At 38.7% G+C, this 24,877-nt stretch overlaps 1 protein-coding gene across 14 annotated transcripts in view; it reads left to right on the top strand.

Moving 5' to 3' along the window:
- Positions 1–23,251, top strand: part of SLC25A13 (solute carrier family 25 member 13) — a 237,626-nt gene extending 214,375 nt beyond the window's left edge. For 9 of the 14 annotated variants that reach the window (XM_054687647.2, XM_527824.7, XM_063815466.1 and 6 more), the window contains 4 exons: positions 11,633–11,771; positions 21,474–21,632; positions 21,726–21,816; positions 22,094–23,251. In XM_054687647.2, the coding sequence (XP_054543622.1) occupies positions 11,633–11,771; positions 21,474–21,632; positions 21,726–21,816; positions 22,094–22,280 (576 nt within the window). In that variant the 3' untranslated portion in view covers positions 22,281–23,251. Of the gene's footprint in view, positions 1–9,596; positions 9,717–11,632; positions 11,772–21,473; positions 21,633–21,725; positions 21,817–22,093 lie in introns of all 14 variants that reach the window. The other 5 variants (XM_054687646.2, XM_063815464.1, XM_063815465.1 and 2 more) reach the window with 1 other exon arrangement.
- Positions 23,252–24,877: the final 1,626 nt, after the last annotated feature.

Raw genomic sequence — 24,877 nt, 5'->3', positions numbered from 1 at the left:
AGTGGTTGGCTCTGTCTGTGTGTTTAGGCCTGCTGAGCTTTAACCTTACCTAAATTGGAAAATCAGGCTTTCTGTTTTTCTTCTGTATTGACTTGCAAAATAAGCAAACTATTCTGACTTCCCAGTAAGTGGCAATTAGAATACTTGTTTTAGAAATACATTTGCAACTGAAAAAAAGTGGAAAACGGTCAACATTTTGCATTCCTAAAGTAAGAAATAGTTTAGCACAAATATAGTAAACAATGTAAATAAAGCCCCCCTCTAAAATGCTAACATTTAGAGAGATTTAGTTATAGCACAGAGGATGTAGGTGACTGAAGTGAAGGCAGCGTAATTAATTGCCTTTGAAAGAGCTATTTGAATGTAATGTAGCTAAGAAAACAAATCTGCAATGTCTACTTCTTTTTAAAAAGAATTATGAGAATGTATTTCCCTTTCCCTGCATAACTTCTGTTTTATTGCATAAACCCCTGGAGCATAAAAATAAAAGTCAAATAAACTTAACATAGCAAAAAAAGTTGTATCCATCTACTTTTGAACATTACCTTTTCCGTAGGAGCTGTCAGAGCGTTAATGAGGGGACAAATTATACTTTAGGAATGGAATGAAACTTATCATTTAACAGTAAATGGCAGCACAGCTAATTAGGCCAAAAAGACGCTTCGTTAGGAAGCAGTGGAACTGTCCACGTCTCTTTTTGAGTACAAAACATGGTCAGTGAAGCAATGACAGCTGGGATCCATCAAGCACTGTTGAAAAGTTTTCAAATTCTATAATCACAAATTAAACCTTGACTCTACCTTGGAAGGTCACTTAGGAATATGGACTCTGTCTGCTGTGTTCTAATCAAAGGCATTGTTTTTTTCCACTGCATTTGACAGTATTCAAAGATATTTTTATCCATATACATAAATGTTGTATACATGTGTTCATCTATAATGTGTGTATAAATGATTCATTGGAGCTATTGTTCATAAACTCAGAAAGCAAGTTATGATATATCAGTACATTATTATTTATTCTGCCAGTTATCTCAAAGAGAGATTGATTTTTTTAGTTTAAAACGTAAAATATAATTTATATTTCAAAAAAATCAAGTAATTTAGAAAGGTGTATGAAGAAAAGTAAAATTATCTCTCTACCCTTTACTGCTCCATTCTCTTCAAAGGATAGCCACTGCTGAAGATTTTATATTAATATATCCTTAAAAAAAGAAAAACTTTCTGCTCAGATTAGTATTTCTCTTTCAAAAATTTTACGAATATCAGCATCAGAAAAGTATGTATGTTTTCCATAGCAAAGACATAGAATCACCCTAGGTTACCATTAACAGGAGATTGGATAAGGAAAATGTGGAAACTACACACAATGGAGTACTAGACAACCATAAAAAAGAACTAAATTATATCCTTTGCAGCAACATGGATGCAACTGCAGGCCACTATCCTAAGCAAATCAATGCAGAAACAGAAAACCAGATATCACATTTTCACTTGTAAGTTGGAGCTGAACCTTGGGTACACATGAGCACAAAGATACCAACAGGAGGAAGGGAAAGAGGAAAGGAGGAAAGGGCTGAAAAGCTTCCTTTCAGGTACTCTGCTCAGTACCTAGCTGACAGGATTAATAGAAGCCCAAGCCTCAGCATCATGCAATATATCCTTGTAACAAACCTGTATATGTACCCCCTGAATCTAAAATTAAAATGAAAGGAGAATATTTTACTTTTCTTAAGTAAAATTGTGTTTTAACACAAATAGAATCTTTTCAAACACAATATATCTTAAAGCTCTTTCCTCATTTTATTTAATAACTATGGAAATTTTTTTGTTTAACTGTTTGCTGTTGATGAATATGTTTCTAGTTTGAAGATATATCAAGCAATGCCATGGTGATCATCCCTATGTATATTTTGACATACTTTTGTGATTGTTTAGAAAAGATAAATTCCTAGCATTGAAGTTGTTAGGTCAAAGGGCATGTGCACTTTTTAGTGTTAATAGATTTTATCCAGTTTTTTCAGTTTATCCCTTTTTTCTTGGTAACATGTAAGTACTCATAAGATTAATTCTTCAGTTTATCATCTTTTAAAAACTTGTATTTTTACGTGCTCACAGCCGGACCTGAAGGAAGCAGTTGTTTAGTCTACTTTGAGAACACATTGCCATTCTAGTTTTCTGATACCCAGGGACATGCTGTGGTTTTACAACCAGCCTAGTGGTAGTTCTCACCCATCCATTTCTACTTTTATCCTTCATCTGAGCCTCTGTGAAAGCCTCTTCAGGGCTTTCTTTATTTTGTCTCTTGACTCTCCTAAATCCACTGTTGCCACAGCAGCCAAAGTGATCCATTTAAAATGTAAATCATATTAATTCACTCACTCAACACACTCATTGAGAGCTTACTGTGTGCCAGGCACTGTTCCAGCCTGTAGGAGATGGCTGTTTAAAGCCAAGTCCCTGCTCACAGTATATTGGGTAGGACAGGGCAGCTATCAAGAGAACAAAGATATGGCCGAGCATGGTGCCTTACGTCTGTAATCTCAGTATTTCAGGAGGCCAGGGCAATCTCTTAATGCCAGGAATTCAAGACTAGCCTAGGCAGCATAGCAAGACACCATCCCTCCAAAAATAAATAAATATAAGTTAGCGGGGCATGGTGGTACACATCTGTAGTCCCAGCTACTTGGGAGGCTGAGGCAGGAGAATCACTTGAACCCAGGAGTTCGAGGCTGTGGTGAGCTATATGATTGCACCACCACACTCTAGCCCTAGCAACAGAGTGAGATGCTGTGTCTAAAAAAAAAAAAAAAAAAAAAAAAAAAAGAAAGAAAAAAGAAAGGAATACGCAAAATTAATATGACATCAGCTGGTGCTACCGTGAAGAAAAAGAAGCTGATTTTAAAAATGAGCAAAGGACTAGAATAGATATGTCTCCAAAGAAGACATACCAATGGCCAACACGTATGTGAAAAAAGGATGTAAAAAATTTTCAACATCACTAATCATCAGGGAAATGCAAATCATAACTACAATGAGACAGCACTTCATACCTGTTAGGATAGCTATTAGCAAAAAAAAAAAAAACAACAAAAGATAAGCAATGGTGAGGTTGTGGAGAAATTGAAATCTTTGGTGGTAGGCCAGGCGCGGTGCCTGACGCCTGTAATCCCAGCACTGTGGGAGACCGATGCGGGCAGATCACGAGGTCAGGAGATCAAGACCATCCTGGCCAACATGGTGAAACCCCATCTCTACTAAAAGTACAAAAAATTAGCCGGGTATGGTGGACGTGCCTATAGTTCCAGCTACTTGGGAGACTGAGGCAGGAGAATCACTTGAACCCGGGAGGTGGAGGTTGCAGTGAGCTGAGATTGTGCCACTGCACTCCAGCCTGGGTGACAGAGGGAGACTCAGTCTCAAAAAAAAAAAAAAAAAAAGGAGATCCTTGGTGGTAGAAATGTGAAGTGGTACAGTCTCTGTGGAAAACAGTATGGAGTTTTCTCAAAAAGTTAAAATAGAACTACTATATGATCCAGCAATCCCACTTCTGGGTGTACATCCAAAAGAATGGAAATCAGATATCTGAAGGAGATGACTACCAGGTTTATTGCAACATTATTACAATAGACAAGCTATGAAATAACCCAAATGTCTATCAACAAAGGAATGAATAAAGAAAATATGGTATATTATAGCCTTAAAAAAGAAGGATGTCCTGCTTTTGCAATGAGATGGATAAGTCTGGAAGACATTATATTAAGTGAAATAAGGCAGTCACAGAACTTCAAATACTGCATGATTCTATTCATATGAGGTGTCTAAGTGTACATTTCTTGATGTATGAGAGAGAGTGACTGAGTCTTTTCACAAATATACCAACATCAAAAATTGAAATAAGTAAATAAATAAATAGAAATGTTGTGCCTTACTCCTGATGGACTTTTATTCTCTCATTTAAGGAAGGATTTTTAGAAATTTAAGGAGAGGGTATCAAGTATACCTCAAGGAGTCAGGTTTTGTATCTAATATGTGTGAACATTTGAAAAATACTACAGGTCATGTAATGTCCATAATCTCTGCTTAAAACTTGTATTAAACAAAAACTGGGAAAAAAAAGAACTTTAAAAAATAATTTCAAATTTTATTTTACATTGGAGGGAACATGTGCAGGTTTGTTGCACAGGTATATTGCATGATGCTGGGATTTGGGATATGAATGATTCAGTTACCCAGGTAGTGAGCATAGTACCCAACACTTAGTTTTAAAAAAAAAATTTTTCTTTTTACAAAACTTCCCCTGTGCTTCAGATGAATCATTGACTCGTGTGTAGAAAGAGGATAATAATCGTACCTACCTATTCATAGTATCGTTGTGTGGATTTACTAAAATAATGCATGTAAAGCATATAGGATAGAATTGAGCACATAGTACACATGATGTGTTAGTTGTTATCAACTTTTCATCATTGAGTGTCAACTAAGGGATTCTTGCAGGAATACCTAGTTTCTTCCACATTATTCCAGTCCTGGGTAATTTCCAATGCTGTGTGGTCAACAACCTCTCCAGGCCAGGTCTTCTGCTTTGAACTTTAGAATAGCAAATTAAAAGGAGATGGCTTGAAAAATATTATTTTTATAAAACAATGCCCAGAGGAATTGAGTGTGCTGAAGACACCAGAAAAAAAGGATTCCTTAAAGTAACAGCAAATGATCAATTTTTTTAACCATTCTTTTATTCTTTCACCAAATGTATATTGAATGCTAACACTATTAGATGCTAGAGTACCAAAGATGTGTACAGTATCATTGCCTTAAAAATGATCTACGTTAAGGGGCAAGAGAAGAGAAACATATAATTCTAGTGCCAGCACTTTGGGAGTGCAGGAGTTCAAGACCAGCCTGGGCAACATAGTGAGACCTCATCTCTACAAAAAAATATTTTTTTAATTAGCTAGACATGGTGTCATGCACCTATAGTCCCAGCTACTTGGGAGGCTGAGGGGGGAAGAGCACTTGAGCCCAGGGGGTCAAGGCTGCAGTGAGCCATGATTGCACCACTGCAGTCTAACCTAAGTGATAGAGCAAGACTCTGTTTCAAAAAGAAAAAGAAAAAAATGCAACAAATTGCAGGTGTAGGATAATTGAAAATAATCCAGACTAGACACATCAGAGGAAAACTGCTGAACACCAGAGCTAGAGAGAAGCTCTTTAGTGGCCAGAGAAAAAAAGTCAATTTGCCTTCAAAGGGGCAGCAGTTGAACTGACGGCTAACCTAAAAATGGCAACAGTGGAAGCCAGAAGACAGTTGAATGGGGTGTCTTCAGTATGTGGAGGAAAAAAACTTTTCAACCTAGACTTGTATATGTATACCCTGTAAAAATTGCTTTTAAGAACAAGGGTAAAGATATTTTTTAGACTAGCAAAACTCAGAAAGTGTGTCACCAGTAGAACCTTAATGAAGGAAATTCTGGAAGGTGATCCCAGGTGGAGATGTGTCAGGAATGAATAGCAAAAAAAGTGGTAAATGTTTAGTCTTGTTAAAAGTAAAACTTCAGCCAAAGTAAGGGAGTTTAATTGCGCAATGAATGATTCGTGAATCAGGCAGCCCCCAGAATCACAGCAGAGAGTGCTGAGGCAGGCAGATCACAAGGTCAAAAGGTCAGGACCATCCTGGCCAACATGTTGAAACCCCATCTCTACTAAAAATACAAAAATTTGCTGGGCATGGTGGCGCATGCCTGTAGTCCCAGCTACTTGGGAGGCTGAGACAGGAGAATTGCTTGAACCAGAGGTGGAGATTGCAGTGTGCCAAGATTGCACCACTGCATTCCAGCACTGTCTCAAAAAATAATAATAATAAAGAAATAAAGAAAAGGTGGAACATGTTTTACAGATGAGCTTTGTGAAGGTGACATGACTAGCAGCTTCAGGACTAAAATTCCATGTGATAACATTCCTCTGTACCATGTCTAGGGTTTTCAGTCCATCTCAGTGATGAGCATTGTTGATGGCAAAGCAGTGTACAATACTAGAACAATAGAGAACTAGCACTGACCCAAGCAGCATTTCCTACAAGAAACAGAGTTGTCAAGATGATTTTGTTAGAATTGCAATGAAATTAAGGAGAACCCATATCCCTAAAGTCCCTGGACTAAAGAAGCCAATAATAGTCATTCATATTTTATATTCAAATTGAAGTAATTTCCATGTTCACTGATACCAAGTCTTCAAATGTTGGCTGGCTTATTTGGTTTTAACACAAGTGACACAGTCACATAATAGGTCTTAGCACCATTGCTATTTCTCAGCAAGACACTCAAACTCACCCTCCTCAAATCTCAGCCATGTAGGTGGGGTCTAACCATCCTTTGACTGGGCTGGAGAGGCACTGCCAAGCTGTGTATCTAAGGGTTAACTTGCTTGGGGGAAGCCAAGAGGAATGCTAAGGGATCAAGTCATGACATGCTGCCCATTGTTTGTAGCTCTGGGATCAAAATATATAATTATACATGCCAAATAAATTCTAAACCTGTAAGGTAGGAAAAGAGGGCTGGGTGGCTCTGACGACAGGTGCCAGAAGCATTGAATAACCTTCTCAGACAAGGTGCACCACTGTTGTCTTGAATGCTGCAGGGTCCCCAGTCTGGCATTTTCCCCGTGCTAGACAATGTGCATTCACTGCTGGAGTCTCTGTTAAGCCTCCGTCTCCCAGACCTGCTGGCTCCTGGTGCCCGGCCCGACACAGAGGTGCCTTTGTGAGTGTAATTACCTTTCCCTGTATTAGAAATAGTCTGTTTAGAGCTGTGTTTGCAGGTACAGCTAGAATAAGCAGGAATTAGCATGCAAAAAGACCTGCCCTGGCCCTGACTTCTTTATCAGCACCATCCTTCAGGACTGGTTTTTTCCCCACTTTGGATTGATTGGGCAGGTGATTTACCATCCAAGATGAAGAGTTTTAAAAGAAGAAAAAGAGACATCGGAAATTGCTGTGCATGTGCGACAGCATGCGTGCGAGAGAAAGAGAGATACAAATCCTGTTGTGTTATATCTATTGACAGTTTCATACCAGGCAGAGCTGGCAAAATAAACTTGAGTGGACGATCCTAGCAACTTGAGAATTGATTAAAGCTTCCTTGGGCTTTCAGCACAGTGTCCACATCAAAAAGGCATGAGAAGCAAAATAAATGATTCTTTTGCCATGATGTGCTGCCGCCAGAATCTCTAAGCCTATCTAATTGGCCTGTGTCAATTGTGGACTATTAATTTGAAGTTAAGTGAGGCCTACCCTTAAAGAAGCTTTTCTAGATCTTAAATAGGATGATGATGGAGAGACTTTGGCATGATATAGAATTGGAATGGAGGCAGAGTTGATAATTAAACTAGATCTGAGGGTTTTTTCCCAGTTTATAACGTAGGTCTACCCTGAGATGATTTTTGTTGTCCCTGTCTGGATATTAGTGTGTCTTTTATTTAAAAAGAAAAACCCAATAGTTTATCATCTTTAGAGAGATTAGATGATTGTATTTTGCATTTATTAATTTTCCCCAAGTGATTGTAGTATATACTGAGGAAATTCAGGACCAATCAGAGAATGTTTAAGGGCAGAGCTGCCTAGAAAACCAGTTAAAAAAAAAAAAAAAAAAAAAAAACCAAAGCAGGAAAATGTGGGGATTTTCTTATATGGCAGGAATGTTTAAATATTTTTTTTAAGTGGCACACCTTTGTAACTTATTAATTCTCAAATGGCCAAAGTAATATTTTTGTGTTGCTGATGCAGGCTCTAGAGCAGCATGGAATGTTTCCCTTTGTTATAAAGTTGCCTTTTCAGAATGGCTGATCTCTTGGTAAAAATTATACTTGGAACAAGTAGAATTCAAGTCAAACAGGTTTATGTTTTGCTGTAGTACTGGAGAATGGGTGTTCACCACAAAGTGAAGGATTTATCAAGGAATCTGGGAGAGAAACATTTTCCCCCTTAGAACTTTAAGTCTTTTTAACATCCTGCTTCCCTTTTCATTGTACAAGAGCAACAGGTCAGGTATTGCCTAAGGCAGTCTTACAAATTGGCACCTGCCTTTATGCCTAAGACCTAAAGGAAGTGGTGGGGAAAAAGAGGCCAGGGAAATTTAATAAGTCTCTGTCTTTCCTTGGGAATTGGGCTTTGATGCCTGGGGTGCAAGAGAGGTGAAGGGCCGCCTCCTGACGCAACTGGGAGAGGTATTTTCTGCAGGGAGACACCAGAGGAGGTGCTAGGAGAGGCAGGGAGACACAGCCCTCAGGTGAACACATTTGTGTCCTTTAATGTTTGTAATGCAGTGGATACCTTACAAGGACTTTCACACGTATTACTTCATTCATTCCTAAAGTTTCAGTTGTCCCAGTCACCTGAAGAAGATGGCCTTTGGTATTTTTGACAGGTGAGGAAGCTTAAGGGCTTGATTTCTACAGGTGCTCATCACATGGCTAGGGGTGACAGGATGATCACACCAGGTGGAAGTTCTTTTGCTTCCTTGACTTTTCCATTTCTTCCTTTTTCTCAGGTAGTCAGACACCAAAGACTTCTTGCATATCCTAACATTTGTTCTAGTCTGCATAAACACTTTGACCACATTGCTTGATTCCTGGAAAACGAAATACAACCCATTTCTAGGCATTTTTCCTTTAGTGTTGCAATTCTACCCTTTCTTCAGGGTTTTATATATATATATATATATATATAAAATTGTTTGTATGTTTGGTTTTTAATCAAGCCATTTTTCATATCAGCCATGTAGAGTTGTTTTCCAGCATCTCTTGAAGTACATCTCACATCTCTTGTAGATGCCATTGTAACAGGGATACATGATTTACTGTCATGATTTCAGGAAAGGAAGAAGAAGGAGGCTCTCAGAAGGTGGAACACTCAGTGGGTCCTTCTTCAGAAAACCCAACTGATTCTTCATGTGCCTTTACTCTTCCTGTGCCTCAGGGATGTTTATAATTTCGAGTCATGTCTTCCCATGGCCTTCTGATCATACTGAAGCCACATAGCATAAGACAGGTTAATCTGCTTCTCTTTCTCCCCTCGCCCCCTTTTTTTAAACTTTAATGTTTCAATACAAAATTAGTGACTGTTTCCTCCTACGTTTTGTTACATTCCCAACAAATAATATGTCTTTGTTTGAAAAGCTAAAAGTGGCCAGGCGCAGTGGCTCAATGCCTGTAATCCCAGCACTTTGGGAGGCCAAGATGGGTGGATCACCTGAGATCAGGAGTTGGAGACCAGCCTGCCCAACGTGGTGAAACCCCGTCTCTACTAAAAATACAAAAAACTAGCTGGGCGTGGTGGCAGGCACCTGTAGTCCCAGCTACTCAGGAGGCCAGGAGGCTGAAGTAACAGAATCCTGAACCCGGGAGGTGGAGGTTGCAGTGAGCTGAGATCATGCCACTGCATTCCAGCCTGGGCAACCTGGGCAACAAAGTGAAACTCCATATCAAAAAAAACAACAACAAATGAAAGAAAAGCTAAAAGCTTGGTTTTTGTTTCTGATATATTTTTCCAAGAAATAATGTTTTTTAATTTTAATTTTTTTTTTATTTATGTTTTTTATTAAGATGGAGTCTTACTCTGTTGCCCTGGCTGGAATGCAGTGGCATGATCTCAGCTCACTGCAACCTCCATCGCCGGGTTCAAGCGATTCTTCTGCCTCAGTCTCCCGAGTAGCTGGGATTAAAGTGATCTTCATTTGAGTTGATTATTTGATGTCTAATTTGAGTATCTTCTGGACTGAATCTACATGTGGATGAATAGCTAGCAGCACTTACAAGAAGGCTTGGGGCAAAAAGGGAAAAGGAAGGAAAAACAGAAACTAAACGCTGATGTTGTTAGCCTTATACAATAACAGCCCGAATTATAACTTTTTTAAAAACTAGTTGTAAGAAAAGGATTGGATGTTACACACAGTTATTAACATTATACTGTATGTTTTCCCTTTGAAAGAGCTGGGAGAAGTGGAAAAAACTCTTAGAGTATTGAGTTTTGGACTTGTCTCTGGAACTACCTCCAGGGTGCCCTCTGAACAAGCCAAGGGCATAGCCCTCAGTAAATGCACAATTGATAGATTACCCATCCAGGACGATAGATTACCTGTCCAGGACGTTAGTTTGTACATGCCTAAAATGACTAGCTTGGGTGTGGTGGATATTGTGATTCTTAATTAGACATCTAACACTTTGGGGGTGGACAAGATACAGAAGCCTGAGCCGGTTGGCAGTACATGAGGTAGATGAGTGCTTCTCTGAATACCTGTATACACAGAGTGAACAGAGGCATGCTTACACATCCATGGGTAAGTTGACTGAGGAAGAGCCAACATGACAGAATCCAGATTCCAAGCATTTGTTCTGGTTGGCAGGATGAGCCAAACTAGGATGCAACTTAATAGGATTAAATCTGATGTCCTGCCTGTGTTACTTGTGTGAGGCAACTAATTAAGTTATGGTAGACTTGAGTTAATAGTAATTCATATGAAAAAGACTAAGGGTTTTATTACCCACAAGCTCAGTTTGAGTCAGGAGTGAAATGTGCGTGTCAGGAAAACAAAGGCTATAGTAACAGATACATAGTGTTAAATAACTTTGACAGTTTGGAGCATCAGACAGAAATACCCAAGATCCAGCATTACTAGGCCTCAATAAGTGTCACTGGGTGTGGCTAGATCTGTTGACTCTGGCTGGATTCATTATTTTCTTTTGGGAATCTCTGTATTTGGTGGAAATTTTTAGTTATTAGAAATCTGTTAAAGAAATGGTATTAAATCATTACATGTTGAAAAGTGATGATTTCCTTCCCATTCACCCTACCCAAAACACAATATATGTGTTGTGGTTTTCATTATAATATATCATATTTCTGGGCACTCATCAGTTCTCAGGGCCTCTGCATGGCATTATGTTGGCAACAGAAACTATTTGTTGAAGACTTTGCTGTAGGAACTGATTGTTCTACACACAGCTTTAAAATTTATCCGAATTATTGTGAATATTTCAGGCTTTAGAGCAGGCATTTATCAATGTTTCATAAACCCTGGGTGGCAGGTAAGTAAGTGTATAAGAAAATTAGAAGGATCCATGAACCCCCTGAAAAGATATAATTTTTTATGTATGTGTAATTTCTTTCTGGGAAACAGTCCAAACGTACAAAAAGCAAACCCCTTTTCCCCCCACCTGTATAATTTGTCTACTTCCTAGTGTGTAAACAAAGAGGCATCTTGACTGCCGTTACCCGTCTTCGGTGAGACCAGAGAACAGATCTTCCTTGAAATGCCAGTGGCTTGCCACCAGTAGGGATTTAAAAGGATGTCACAGGCAGAGTTCCAAAAAGGTTTTAATTGAAGTCTTAGCATTAGAATAAATGAGAACTGCCCTCCTCCCATCACAGCACACAACAAAACTAGTTTTTGTTTTAAAAACAAAGTTTAGATTTATTACTTGCAGAATTTGGGTTATTTTTTTCTGTTCCCCTTTCAATGTGTGAGTACAAATTTGGTCTTCTCCAGGAATATTTTGTTCTGAGGTGAGTTCCAGAGAAGCTTGATCTCCTCAATGGGATATGTGTTTCATGTGGTTTTTCTTCCTTTGCAAATGTGCAGGGTGCCAAAGCATGCTTTCTGCGGGACATTCCTTTCTCGGCCATCTACTTTCCGTGCTATGCTCATGTGAAGGCTTCCTTTGCAAATGAAGATGGGCAGGTTAGCCCAGGAAGCCTGCTCTTAGCTGGTGCCATAGCTGGTGAGTGTCCCCCATGGAGTTCTCTTACTTCCCTGACCCTTGCTGCCCCCCTTCCCTAGCTGCATGCTACTACATTGAAATTTTTTTGCTGATAGTTCTCGACAGGGTATGTGTGAGTTTGCTAGAGATTGAAGAGCTACTGAAAAAAAAGGGAAAAAATTAATCTTCATTCTGGCAGATGAGATTATTAGACAAGCTTAATTTCTTAACTCTAGAAAAGGCTCTTTAAATATTGGCTTATTTTGTGGTATTGTGGAACTCCAATTCAAGTTCCATATCATTTCATAGTCTCACGTCATAGCATAAGAATAACTGTTTAGCTGGAAGTTTTTAAAGATTTGAATAGGTTTGTCTTAAAGATGTCTAAAAAATATAGTGCATAAAAGCCTGTCCAGAACTTAAACAATAGTTTAAAGAAATGTAGTAGAACCAGAAAAGACCTGGGCCAATTAGAGACACCTGTTTCCTCCCTGTGTTATAGGGGGATGGTGGTAATTAAATCACAGATGGAAATAACTATCTTCTTTTTTTCAGTGCTCCATTGAAAACATCGATAGAAAATAATTAGCCATGCCAGGGATCAGTTCATTTTTTGATGCTGCTTCTTTTCAAGGGTCCCTAAGAGCAGGAACAGTCTGGATTAGCTCTCCAAGTGGTGACATTTAATAAGTTAACAAACCCTAAGGCGGTCACAGGATGCCTGGATCCAAACATTTTTGATACCTGTGCTATTCTCATCAGATATGTAACTAGAGTCTCCATGCTTTTCTCAAAGATAGCATAAGAACAACTCCCAGCTTTGAGAAGTTGTTTGCTGTTTTGTGCACACCGCACCTACCCTGGCTGCAGCCTGGGGAACCCCTGGACGCAGGAACCTGTGTAGCTCCTCCTTAATTCTTAGTTAATCCTTTTCCTTCAAAGGCAGTGATATTGGTATATAAGGCAGGGCTACTGTTTCCTGGCTGCTTAGAAACCTCAGTTGTATTAGCAGCAGTGATACCACTGTATCTAGAGCAAGAGATCATGATTTCAGGAGTTGAGTATAAAATTCCCAATTTTAATTCCAGCTTGACTCATGGTGGCCTATATGTAATTTCTCATATATCTGTAAATGAGAAAATGTTTTGAACCAAAGGGTTATAATTTATTTCAAATTATTTACTTGAAATAAGGTAGGACCTAATGAGAATAACTGAGTACCACTTATTAATGTGTGACCTTGGGCAAGTTACTTCACTTCTTGTAAGCTTTGGTTTCCTCAGCTATAAATGGAGATCACAACTGCACCTGCTACAGAGTGTGTGTGAGGCTCAAATGAGAGGATCCATGTGAAAGACTTGGCATAGTTCTTAGCATATAGTAAATGCTTAATAAACATTAGCCAAGTATTACATTGAATCCAAAAGAATCTGTCTGTAAATCACTCCAAAAAATAAGTTGTGAAATTAGAAGTTAAGTAGTAGAGCTCAGATCAAGGTCTAGGACTCTTTCCTAAGCCTCACTTTCCTCATACCATAAAAATACCATCTTTAACTCTTTTCTTGGAGAAGACAGGTACCCAGAAACGATTCTGTCTCTGTGGAGGTAATCCGTTCTACCAGAGCTATAGAAATGACTGGTGAGATTTTTTTTTCATTTAAGGTTTATTTTTCTCCTTTCTTTTATGATTTTGAAAGTAATATTACTCATTATAAAATATTTGAAAAGTACTAGAACAGGCAAATAACAAAAATATTATTCATTATTTCGCTACTCTAAGATAATTGCTATTTAACATTTTTACTCATTTTTCCCATTCAGGTTTTTCACAGAGCTGTAATCACACTTTGTATAGATAGTTTTCACTTAAGGTTGTGTCTTAAGCATTGTTACCCATCATGGCAAAGTAGTTAATGACATGTGCCTGTGGGGTCAGACTACCAATGTTCAAATTCCAGTGTTTCCACCCTGTGTGAACCACACAAGTTATTCATTCCCTCTCTGCCATTTCTCCATCTGTATTTGGAGATAAGAATAGTCTTACCTTACAAGATTATTATGAGGATTAAGTGAATTAATAGATGAAAAGATTAAAATAGTGCCTGATATATAGTAAGTATTCAAAAATGTTCCATAATAGTAATTTTATTACATATTATTTAAAACTTTCCGAACATTGTTTCTAATTGCTGCATCTTATATATTTCTCAATTTTAGATACTTTAATTTTTTCCAAAAAATTTTAAATAGCTAGTAGTATGCTTTTTCCCCTATTTTGAATCAGTTATTTTTTTTTAAGAGAAATAGATTATCTGAAGTGAGTTTGTTGGTAAAAAGCATGGTTGTTTTTCGGTCATTGACCCATTATTCTTGAGAGTTTGAAGTAGTTGGCATCCCTATGGTGATGTTAGTTCAGCCCTCTTGCCATCCTGTTGTCTTTATAAATGCCTTCTGTATTTGTTATCTATTACTGCATGCCAAATTCCCTCAAAACTTAATCAGCTTAACACAACTAATATTTATTTTCTCACAGTTTCTGCGAGTCAGGAAACAGGTGTGGGGTAGAAGCAGCTCACTGGGTGCCTCTGGCACCAGGTCTATCATGAAGTCGCAGTCACAATGGCAGCCAGGCTTGACTGACATTGGAGAAGCCACTTTCAAGATGGCTCAATAACATAGCTGTTGACAGGAGGCCTCAGTTCCTTGTCATGTGGGCCTCTCCATTGGTCAGCCTGGATACCCTCACAACATGGCAGCTAGATTCCCCAGAGCAAAGTCTGAGAGAGAGAGAGAGAGAGAGAGCAAGCAAGGCAGAAGCTGCAGTGTCTTCTATGACTTCACCTCAAGATGATAGAGAAGCAGAGGCGTGAATGTCACAAGGGTGCAGTTCTTTGAGGGCCATTTTGGGAACTGGCTGCCACACTTACTATAGAGCATTGACTTTTATTATTATTATTATTATTATACTTTAAGTTCTGGGATACATGTGCAGAATGCGCAGGTTTGTTACATAGTTATACAAGTGCCATGGTGGTTTGCTGCACCCATCAAGCCATCATCTAGGTTTTAAGCCCCGCATGCATTAGGTATTTGTCCTAAAGAGCATTGACTTTCCTATTATTATCCACCTTCCTCCTGATCCCCCGTTTCTGGTAAAATGGGAAAATACCGAGTTTGCCCTGTTGATTTTAGTCTTCAAAGAGTGAATAAGCTACAAAGCTTGATGGTCTTTGTGTATTCTACAAAACTGTAAAAACTGTGTAATGCGAAGTAAGCTACTTTCTTAATTTAATAACAGATATCAGAAGCCAGTGGTCAATGTCATAGTTACCATTCCAATTAAAGTTAGGAATAAGACAAGGATGTCTCTCTCATCTTTGTTATTCAGCCATATTTTGGAGGTTCCAGTCAGCATTGTAAAATAAAGTAAAAGGCATAAATAAAAGAAGAAAGGAAGCAGTCATTATTTATAAATGATTATTTACCTGAAAATCAAAATTAAAATGTCTAAGAAGTATATTAGAATTAGGAAAAAAAAGATTAGTAATGCGTTTTGTTATAAAATAAACATAAAAAATCTATATCCAGTGAGCAGGAGTGATGTCATGGAGTGAGCAGGGCTGAGTGTGGAACCTTGCTGAGTTGCTCAGGCAGAGCTGAGTTCAGTGTGGAGAAGGGCAAGACTTTTGTCAGAAGTGTGCCCCGTGCAACCCCAAGAAGGGCAGTGAGCAAGCACAAATGTGCACTAATCCTGAATGGGGTGTTGGGTGGAGGACGGATCAGGCCCCCACATTCCCTTTGTGGTTGCCAAGAAGAGCAAAGGCATTTCTTAGGGAGAGGATACATGGTATTCAGAGAATCCCAGAAAGTATTTAATAGGAGAAAAGCTTCTTTCAAAATACAAAAATCCTCCTTTTTAGATGGAGTTTCAAGCAACTACAATGAATAATTGTTGGCCTCTAACTTATAAAACAAAAATGTCTCATGGCTATTTTTATATGTACCATATTTAAATTGATCACTTATACATAAAATATTTTTTGCTGAACATCAGCCTATTATAAATAATATGGACCTGTGATTAAATGAATATGACCATGCTTTCTATGTTTAGATAATAATTTCAATTATTCAGTAGTGTTATCTCACTGTTTTCTTTCCAAAAATTTGATTAACCTTGAGGTTAGATTGTTTTAGTAATATGTAGCTTTTTAGCAAAAGTGGTTATTGGTATCCTCACCTAGAGAATGTTGGGTTTTGGTGTTTTTGTTTTTGTTTTGTTCATGTATCTAGTTATAAACTGGGACTATATTTAAATACTGGAAGATCTACTCCGTTATTTCACAAGATAGAACAAGACTAACCAATATTTGAATTCATGTTCATTGGCCAAAGTACATCAGCTTTGTCAGAAAGTGAAGACCGAAGGCAGGGGTCCTGAAATTAAGAAATCAAATTCTAATTCTCTATAATTAACATGGTGCTTTATCATTAATGAAGGGCATTTCAATACACCTTATGAATGATATCAAATAAAATATATCTAATACCCAAATTTTATAGAATGCTCTATCATACCAGATGATTTTTATCAGAGTGATAAGATAGAGGAACAAGTCAGACTGTAATGATGGTCTCACCTTTGAATTAATTAGCTTGAGATTAAGTTGTAATACAGAAATACCTTTAAAAGCTGTTCCAGTACACAGAAGTGGAAGTGTGTTATACACGTGTGATCATGATGCTTTTGCAAACATTAGATTGTGTATTATGAGAAAACTACTGTTGGTACAAATTTGTTAATTATGTGGACATAAAGCTTAAGTTATAATAGTTTAAAACCAGTCCTTAAACCCTTAAAAAAAGTAATGAAGAAATTGAATCAAGACAATAGACTGAGCATATTCATCCATCTCTCCTATCTTCCCAAATACCTTAAAATGTCAGGAAATGCATTTTTAAAAAATTCTTTGTTGGCACTAGAAAATGCTAATCTGGCCCTCAGCAGAAAGGAAATAGCCATATTGACTCTGAAACTGGACTGAGAGATGCCCCAGTCCAAAACACAGCAGGAGAAACTACCTCTAATGCAAGAGCTGAACTGGAGAATGTTAACCTTTGAGTGAAGAATAGAATGCCTGGGGTGGAGGTGGAGGTTTTAGGGTAAATCATTAACATGAGTTAGGGAACTATACTTTCTTCAGGATTGCCAGGCTTGGAGCTCTCTCCTGGTTTTCATATGGAGCTTCAGGAGACAGTTGTATCCAAGTTAAAAGCTCAGAGCTCAATTTTAAAGAAAGAGACCACTTCCCTAGAGAGGATACGTGTAAGGAATGGACAGAAAGTAGGGCAGGACTTAAGGTAATTCAAGACTTCTACCATAGATGCAGGAAAAAATAAAGTGATGGCAGCTTTTCCCAAGAAGAATTAAGAATTTAAAATAAATTATTCTACCCCCAAAGTGAAGTTCCCTACATTTCAGCAGTTCGGAGGGTCCACACCTGCCAGCATATCCTAACCCCTTGCACCCAGTTACACAAAGCCCATAGACCCTCCCATTCAGGAGAGAGACCTGTGGGTGAAGCATACCTAGAATATGGTAGAAGTCACCCACAACATTTGTATATGATACTAATCAGCCTATCCTTTGAACTTGAATAATATCAATAGACAACCAGAGATCCCCAGCCATGAAGGAGCAACAAAGTAAGTGAACAGAAGAATTAGAGAGAAAACAGGCAATTCAGGGGACAGAAGACAACTTTTAAGAACTATAATTAATTAATATAATTAATTAGAGTCCTCAGAGAGATTTGAAAGAAATAATCAGTAAAGAAGCTGTCTTGAAAAGTAATAGAAGAACTGCCATAATTAAATATCGAGCGTTAGTTCTGAATGATATAATGGATATGATCAAAGACCAAATTTAGACATCTGGAAAATAAAGACATGCAAAAAAAAAAAAAACCCTCTAGAATGTAATGTGTAGCAATAATATAGAGATAGAAAATGAGAGAAAATTTAAGATACAGGTAGAATTAATCTTGGAAATCTAACATCTGTTTCATAGGAGTTCCCTAGGGAAAAGTAATAAGGAAAAGGAGAATAGAAAATGATTCAATAGAAGATTGACTTCTCATCTTCTTATCTGTAATACTGGATACTTTCAAAATCCCAAGGAAAGGATGTCTTGAGTCGTAATTATGTTCCTGGGCACACTAACACTCAGGAGGGGGAAGGCAAAACTAAAGTTAGTTTTTCACATGCAAGGACTCAAAGCTTTCTTCCCCACAGACCTTCTCTGAAGCAATTAAAAAGTGAATTTAAGGGCCCAGCGCAGTAGCTCATGCCTGTAATTTCAGCACTTTGGGAGGCCGAGGTGGGCGGATTACCTGAGGTCAGGAGTTCGAGACCAGCCTGATCAACATGGTGAAACCCTGTCTCTACTACTAAAAATACAAAAAATAGCCGGGCATGCTGGTGCACACCTGTAATCCCAGCTACTCAGGAGGCTGAGGCAGGAGAATCACTTGAGCCTGGGAGGCGGAGGTTGCAGTGAGCCAAGATCGTGCGCAGCCCCAGCCTGGGCATCAAGAGCAAAACTCCGCCTCAAAAAAAAAGTGAATTTAAGAAGGAGGAAAATGTAGGATATATGAAACAGCAAATAGAAGTTAAACCTGTGGTAGGTCTCCATTATTGCTGACTTTGGTATATGTATTCATGCAAGAATGGTTGGTTTTTGGGAGACTGACAAATGAAAGGAAGGACAAAAGTGCCAGTGCGCCAAAGTCCTCCCCTTGCTGGAGGATGCAAATGCTAATCAATTGCACCTGTTGTAAATGTACACCTATATAACAAATGCATGTAACGTTTAAATATATTTAGTCAGGGAAGTGGTGGGGATCAAAAGGGAAATAACTGGAAGCAGAGAAAATAGCATAATATAGGATGGCAGAAATAAGTCTAGTAGTCACAAGCACTGTAAATGAATTCAGTACCCCTAGTAATAACAAACACTTTAAGATGAGTTTTGAAAGAAAATCTAGTCATATGAAGTTTCATAAAACAGTGACATAGAAAGATTGAAAGACAGCTGATTGAAAAATATGTACCAGGCAAATATCAACAATAAGCAAGTAGCAATATTAATGCCATACTGAATGGAATTCAAGGTTTTAAATAGCGTTCAGAAGCACACAGGCATATTTTATAAAAGATAGAATTCACTATGAAGATGCCATCAATTTCTATGTAATATCAATGTATAATGTCATCTCTCAGCTTTAAAAGTATGAAGAAAATGCGATATTTTCTCATACCTGATGAAAAACTTTATCACACTGCTTTTAGAAGCTGACATATTAAGTAGATAATATAGATAGAGATGCAAAGGGGATTTGGAAAACAGCCTTGATCCAAAATAAATAGATATTAACCTTTGTATTCAATAAAAAGAAAAGCACTTTCCTTATAAATATAAATGGGATATTTATAAAAATTAACGATGACTTGTGCCCTAAAGCTGTATTTTGCCAGTCATGTTTTCTTTTTGTTGTAAATTATATTCTACTCTAGCTGGGCCCCCTTTGAAGACTTGTAATTTTTTAATTGGTTGAGACGTGCCCCAAGTTACTCCTGTCACAGAGGTGGTGGATGGCCCCTGGGTCTCTGTGTTTGTCTTGTCACTGAAGAATCAGGCAGCCTGCCAGTCCCTTTCCTGCTGAGGGACCTAGAGGAAGCATCTCTGTTTCCCAGTCTCCTCTTGCTCCACTGTCTTTAGGAACAGAGAAAATTCAGACCACTTGATCAGCATTGGCTTAGCCTTTTGGAATCCAGAAGAGAGCAGGCAGATCTACCAGACGTCCCTGCCAACCCTGGCCCCCAAAATCAGCAGCTCTCTGGTGGCCAAGTTGTTGCCAGTATCTACTGCTTTCCCGGCCTTGCTTTAGGGCAGCCTGGTGCAGTTCTCCAGGTTAACTTAGCAAATCCTCACACTGGAAATCTCCTGTCCACCAAGATGTCCAAAATTCCTTTTAGGCCTTACCAGATACCTGCTTAGGAGAAACTGGAGCTGACAATGGAGATGATGGGAATTATGTTCAAGTTGCCATATTCCAGCATTCGCCACAACTCCTATCAGTTTTGCCAGGCAGCTTACTAGGTGTCTTTCATACCTGCTTCCTTCACCCCTAGTACCTCTATTTTCATAACAAAGAACAGTTTATGAAAATTACCCTAGCCAAAGGGAACTTTTTGCCCATTTTATTGCTTGTATGTCTTTCACAGTCACAGTCTGACATGCCTGCCCACCATTGCAAGGCGGCTTTTATTGCATGTCTAAAGCAGGCTGTCTTGCTAAACTCTTTCTAAACCAGGAAGTAAAACAAAATTGGTGGTGTGAACACAGTGGGTTTCTAAGCATTTTTCTTGTTTCCTTCCATTATGTTGGAGGATAAATTCCTGGCCCAAAGTTAAAATAATTCCTACAAATGAACAGGAATTTCAGTATGACTTATCCAGTGAAGCACTGGATATAAAGTGAGCTTTTTGCATGCAGAATTGTGATGTATTTTATAAAACCTCTTGAGATTAATGTTTGAGGAGCTAGGTAAAGATGGAAGAGATACTCCTTCAGTAATATAAATGGAAGCATGTAGTATGCAGATTTACACCCCCCTTCCAACTCACTGTAACTTTAAAGCTGTCTGTTAGAAGGATGAAATGTAGTTGTGAGCCAGACCATGTTGGTTTGGACAGAAATTCTTACAGAATTATTAAGCCTTAAAAAAAGCAAAGGAGATTTATGCATCTGCATTTGACCAATTTGGTTTGGAATAAGTTCATAATGGAAAAGTAATAAAACCATAAGAGACAGTGTCTTCTGAGTACAGTCTCGCTTTTAAAAAATCTAAACATGCACTGCCCTATTTTGGATACAGTGACTGTAGAAAAATTTCCCATTGGTAACTTTGGGAGGGTTTTCTGTTGTTGTTGTTGTTCCTTTTTCATTGATTATCAGCCAGTATAAATTTTAAGCTTTCTGTCAAATATTTTTCTGGAGATGTCAGTCTTAGGGAAAAGAAATCCTGAAGTGTTATCTGTAGGAGTCTCCTTCTCCCAATTTCACCCCCTCCCCGAAACCTCCACCTCCCACCCCCCAACACACACAGTGTTTTTTTAGCTATCAGTAAAGTCTTTTTCTGGTGTAACTGGAGAGGTTGGGGTTTGGAGGGTAGGGGGTGGTTGAATGTGTGAGAGAAAGCACCTCCTGTGACTGCCAGCAGCCACAGAAGACCATGAAGAGGAAACGCGTAACAAGCTTCACCTCTGAAAAATCGGACCTAATAACTTCGCAAGTTTTTGATTTCAACAGGAAAGAAAAAGAAAAGAAAACCGCTTTCTCCACTTATTCTCAACCACTTGAAGTAGTGTTATTGATAAACAATTTCTTAAAAATATTTAAAGATTTAGGAATAGAAACAAAGGAAACGAAGGCTGAGTGATTTGGGCAAGGGAAGGTGTGAGTCGGGTGGGGAGGGGTGTAGGAGCAGACATCTTGCACACAGGAGAGGCATGGTTGCACTTCCCATAGAGGAGAGCAAAATAGGCATTTTATTGAATCGGATTTTTAACTTTCTTTCCACGGCCAGCAGTTCAAAGCACAGTTATTTTTATATAGTGAGAATGTGACCAGACTGAGATGGTGTTGTGTCTCTCCTGCAGGTATGCCTGCGGCATCTTTAGTGACCCCTGCTGATGTTATCAAGACGAGATTACAGGTGGCTGCCCGGGCTGGCCAAACCACTTACAGCGGAGTGATAGACTGCTTTAGAAAGATACTGCGTGAAGAAGGACCAAAAGCTCTGTGGAAGGGAGCTGGTGGTATGGAAATAATGTGTTCTTAACTAACTCTTTGGTATCAGGTAAATTTTTAAAAAATCTAATTATATCTATGATTTCTCCATTTTTTTAAAGCTCGTGTATTTCGATCCTCACCCCAGTTTGGTGTAACTTTGCTGACTTACGAATTGCTACAGCGATGGTTCTACATTGATTTTGGAGGAGTGTAAGTATCATGCTAAATCTGCTGCTAAATTTTGGCTGCTGCTAATACTCTGTTGTCGTAGGGAAAGGTACCTCAGTCTAGTCTCTATAATAAAATAGAAGAGATTTAGGGAAATGTTGAAATTGTGTTAACAAGGTCATTTCCAAGGGGAACATACAACTGATGAGAATGTATCAACTCCTTTACATTAAATATTTGAACAGGTTTTGAATGTTATTTTTATCAAGTTAAAACAAACAAAAAATACAGCTTCTTACTCTGTTTTCTCTTCTTTTAGAAAACCCATGGGATCAGAGCCAGTTCCTAAATCCAGGATCAACCTGCCTGCCCCGAATCCTGATCACGTTGGGGGCTACAAACTGGCAGTTGCTACATTTGCAGGGATTGAAAACAAATTTGGACTTTACCTACCTCTCTTCAAGCCATCAGTATCTACCTCAAAGGCTATTGGTGGAGGCCCATAGGAAGATCAGCCCTGGGATAGTACTGTCTTTTTGTGGGTACTGCAGTTAAGAACATCCCTCCTGGGAATGAAGCAATGCTTCATCCCTTTTACATCCATCTCTTGTTTAAATTCAAGTCCAGGCTTTTTTATCATGTGAAATCATTCATTTTCTGGGTGTTTTCTTAACCAGATCATTGTGAAATTATTCATAATTATTCTTTGGCCCTCTGCCCAGAAACCTTTGTTTGCATCTGAAAATTGATGGGATTTGGTCAACACTAACATGATTTGGGGAAAGGAGCAAGTCAGAATAGAAATTAGTACTCCCCTCCTTGAACTAGGATTGTAGTCCCAAAGAGGCTACTGTAAGGCAATCATGGTGCTCAGAGCAGTGTTTCGTGTGTGTTTTAAACTGGTAGGAAACTAGGTGCATATTTATAAAAATAAAAAACACTGGGAGAAATGAAAAAATATATATCAAATATATTCAGCCTGGCTTCAAATTGTAAGCATGCACAAATTCTGTCTCTGGATTATATTATGAAGCTTTTATGTGAAACATGTTTCTTTTTAATGAAAACCACATTGGAGATGTTTAGTAATCATATTGTTACTGGTACCAAGACTACTAGGGAAATGCCTTTGTACTTTAGGGAAGTACTTTTGGCATTTTATCGTACAGACAGAAAAAACTGAGATGTAGCCCCTCTCCTGGAAGTGCTAATTTTGAAAAACTGCTCATATGATGTACATGTACTGATTACTGCCTATTTTAATAAACACTCTTGAAAAATGCATGTTGCCCTATTGCTGCCTGCCCTATTCTCCTCATCTCCCCATCATTGGTACCCACTTGCTTTTAAAATCCACTTTATCTTGAATAATGTAAGACAAATATGTTCTGACATAAGTATTTAATTCATGTTGCCTTGCATAATGGTCAGAGGCGCATGAGTTTGTGAAGGTGGAAATAAACTATTTGTAAAGTGATTGAGTTGTTTGGTCTTGTGCATGTTGCATGGTGAGTGGATATAGTAATTGTCATTATTGGCCTACATGTTTTGTTTTGAGGGGAATTTTATTCATGTTGGCATGGATATATCCTCAGTATCTTTCAAGGTAATGTGTTCCCTCATTTTCATGGTTCAAAGTGAGTACAAGAAACTGTATTTAACCATAGATAAGCAAAGAACTAGCAAACTGACACCTTAGTTCTAGTCATTCCAGCACTTCCGGCAGTTTATTGTGATGACGAAGGTCACATAGTTTTAGTAGAACTTAGCCATGAAAACTGGTATGAAATGGCAGTCATATTTTCTAATCCAGTCTGACTCTTGCACACACCGAAACCATATACCACTGTATCTAACATTTGCTAATATTTGGCTAGCACTATAATGATTTGGGGAAAGAAGCTAGTCTTGAACAGAATTTAAGGCTATTCTTAGACCGTGATCATGCTTCCAAAGAGGCTACTAATTAATCTGTTGGCAGTCTGTATGAACATTTTGAGTTTCCAAAGTTTTTCTCCATAGCAGACAGCCATTTGTCAGTCTGTTTCTGTAAGTCAACAGGCTGACATTTGAAGTTACAGTTTAAAATTGGCAAGAGTCAATACCCGCCATAAATGGCTGATTTTTTAGAGGGGGAGGGTCAGGAAGGGAGTGAAGAGCTTTGTCTTCTTCACTAGAAACAGGACAGATAACATACATGGCTCCTTCTGTGATTATTTGACAAAACCAAAGGGGAATCCCCTCCCCAAATTCAGTGTGATAAGTGATAAATATCTGTATTATAATCTCAGGGACTAGTCACAGAACTCCAAATATGTGTTAGAAATATGGTTGGTGTTAGAACAAAACATGCCAACTTTGGTCTTTTGAATGTGGAGAAAAGGCCCTGCATCTCTGCTTTCCTTTTCTTCACTTGTTTGAGATTTTATGGCAGATCAAGTTTTCTTGGTGAAAACACTGACCAAAAATCTCATAACTTGTCCATGGCCCTGCCTGCCTCTTAAAGAGCAGTTGCATTTAATGAGAGAGCACCCTGTCTTCATTTAGCCTTGTCAGTCACTGAGAACAATTCTCTTTAGTGAATAAGAAGCCAGGGGCCCCAGGAAGCCAATGGAGGTAGGGCCACATGTCTGCGTGTCCTTAAAATCCTTGCCTTATTCTGTTCAGGGATAGGCAGTGATGGGAGACTTTGAAGGAGGCCTAATTTCCCTCTGGGTTCTGCTCAGTGGGTGGTGTTACTGTGACATGCCCTGAACAGGACTGCAATCACCGTGTGGTGAAAACCACTGTAAAATTCGCTCTGGGTTTCCCTTCTTTCTGGTGACAGCACAATCCATTGTCGTCATCAGTGGTGTGGCTGTTGTTGGTGCCGTGGGTCGTTTCCCTCTGTAGGGCTGAGGAACTGAAGCTGGTAACTCCCACATGCCTGCCTGCTTGCCTGCCTACGTGAGGGGGCCAGCCTCCTCTGCTCTGCCTGCCCCGAGTCTCCGCTCTGCTCCTGGTCCACCACGTGATTCCTTGGGGGTTGGGAGAGAGGTCTGATTTTCATAGCAGCTTTTTTTTTTTTCCAAGGAGGGGAAAAAATGTGAAGCTGACCACAAAG

This window comes from Pan troglodytes, chromosome 6 (genome assembly GCF_028858775.2).
Source record: "Pan troglodytes isolate AG18354 chromosome 6, NHGRI_mPanTro3-v2.0_pri, whole genome shotgun sequence".
Lineage (NCBI taxonomy): Eukaryota > Metazoa > Chordata > Mammalia > Primates > Hominidae > Pan > Pan troglodytes.
This window is presented reverse-complemented; position numbering and strand designations above follow the sequence as displayed.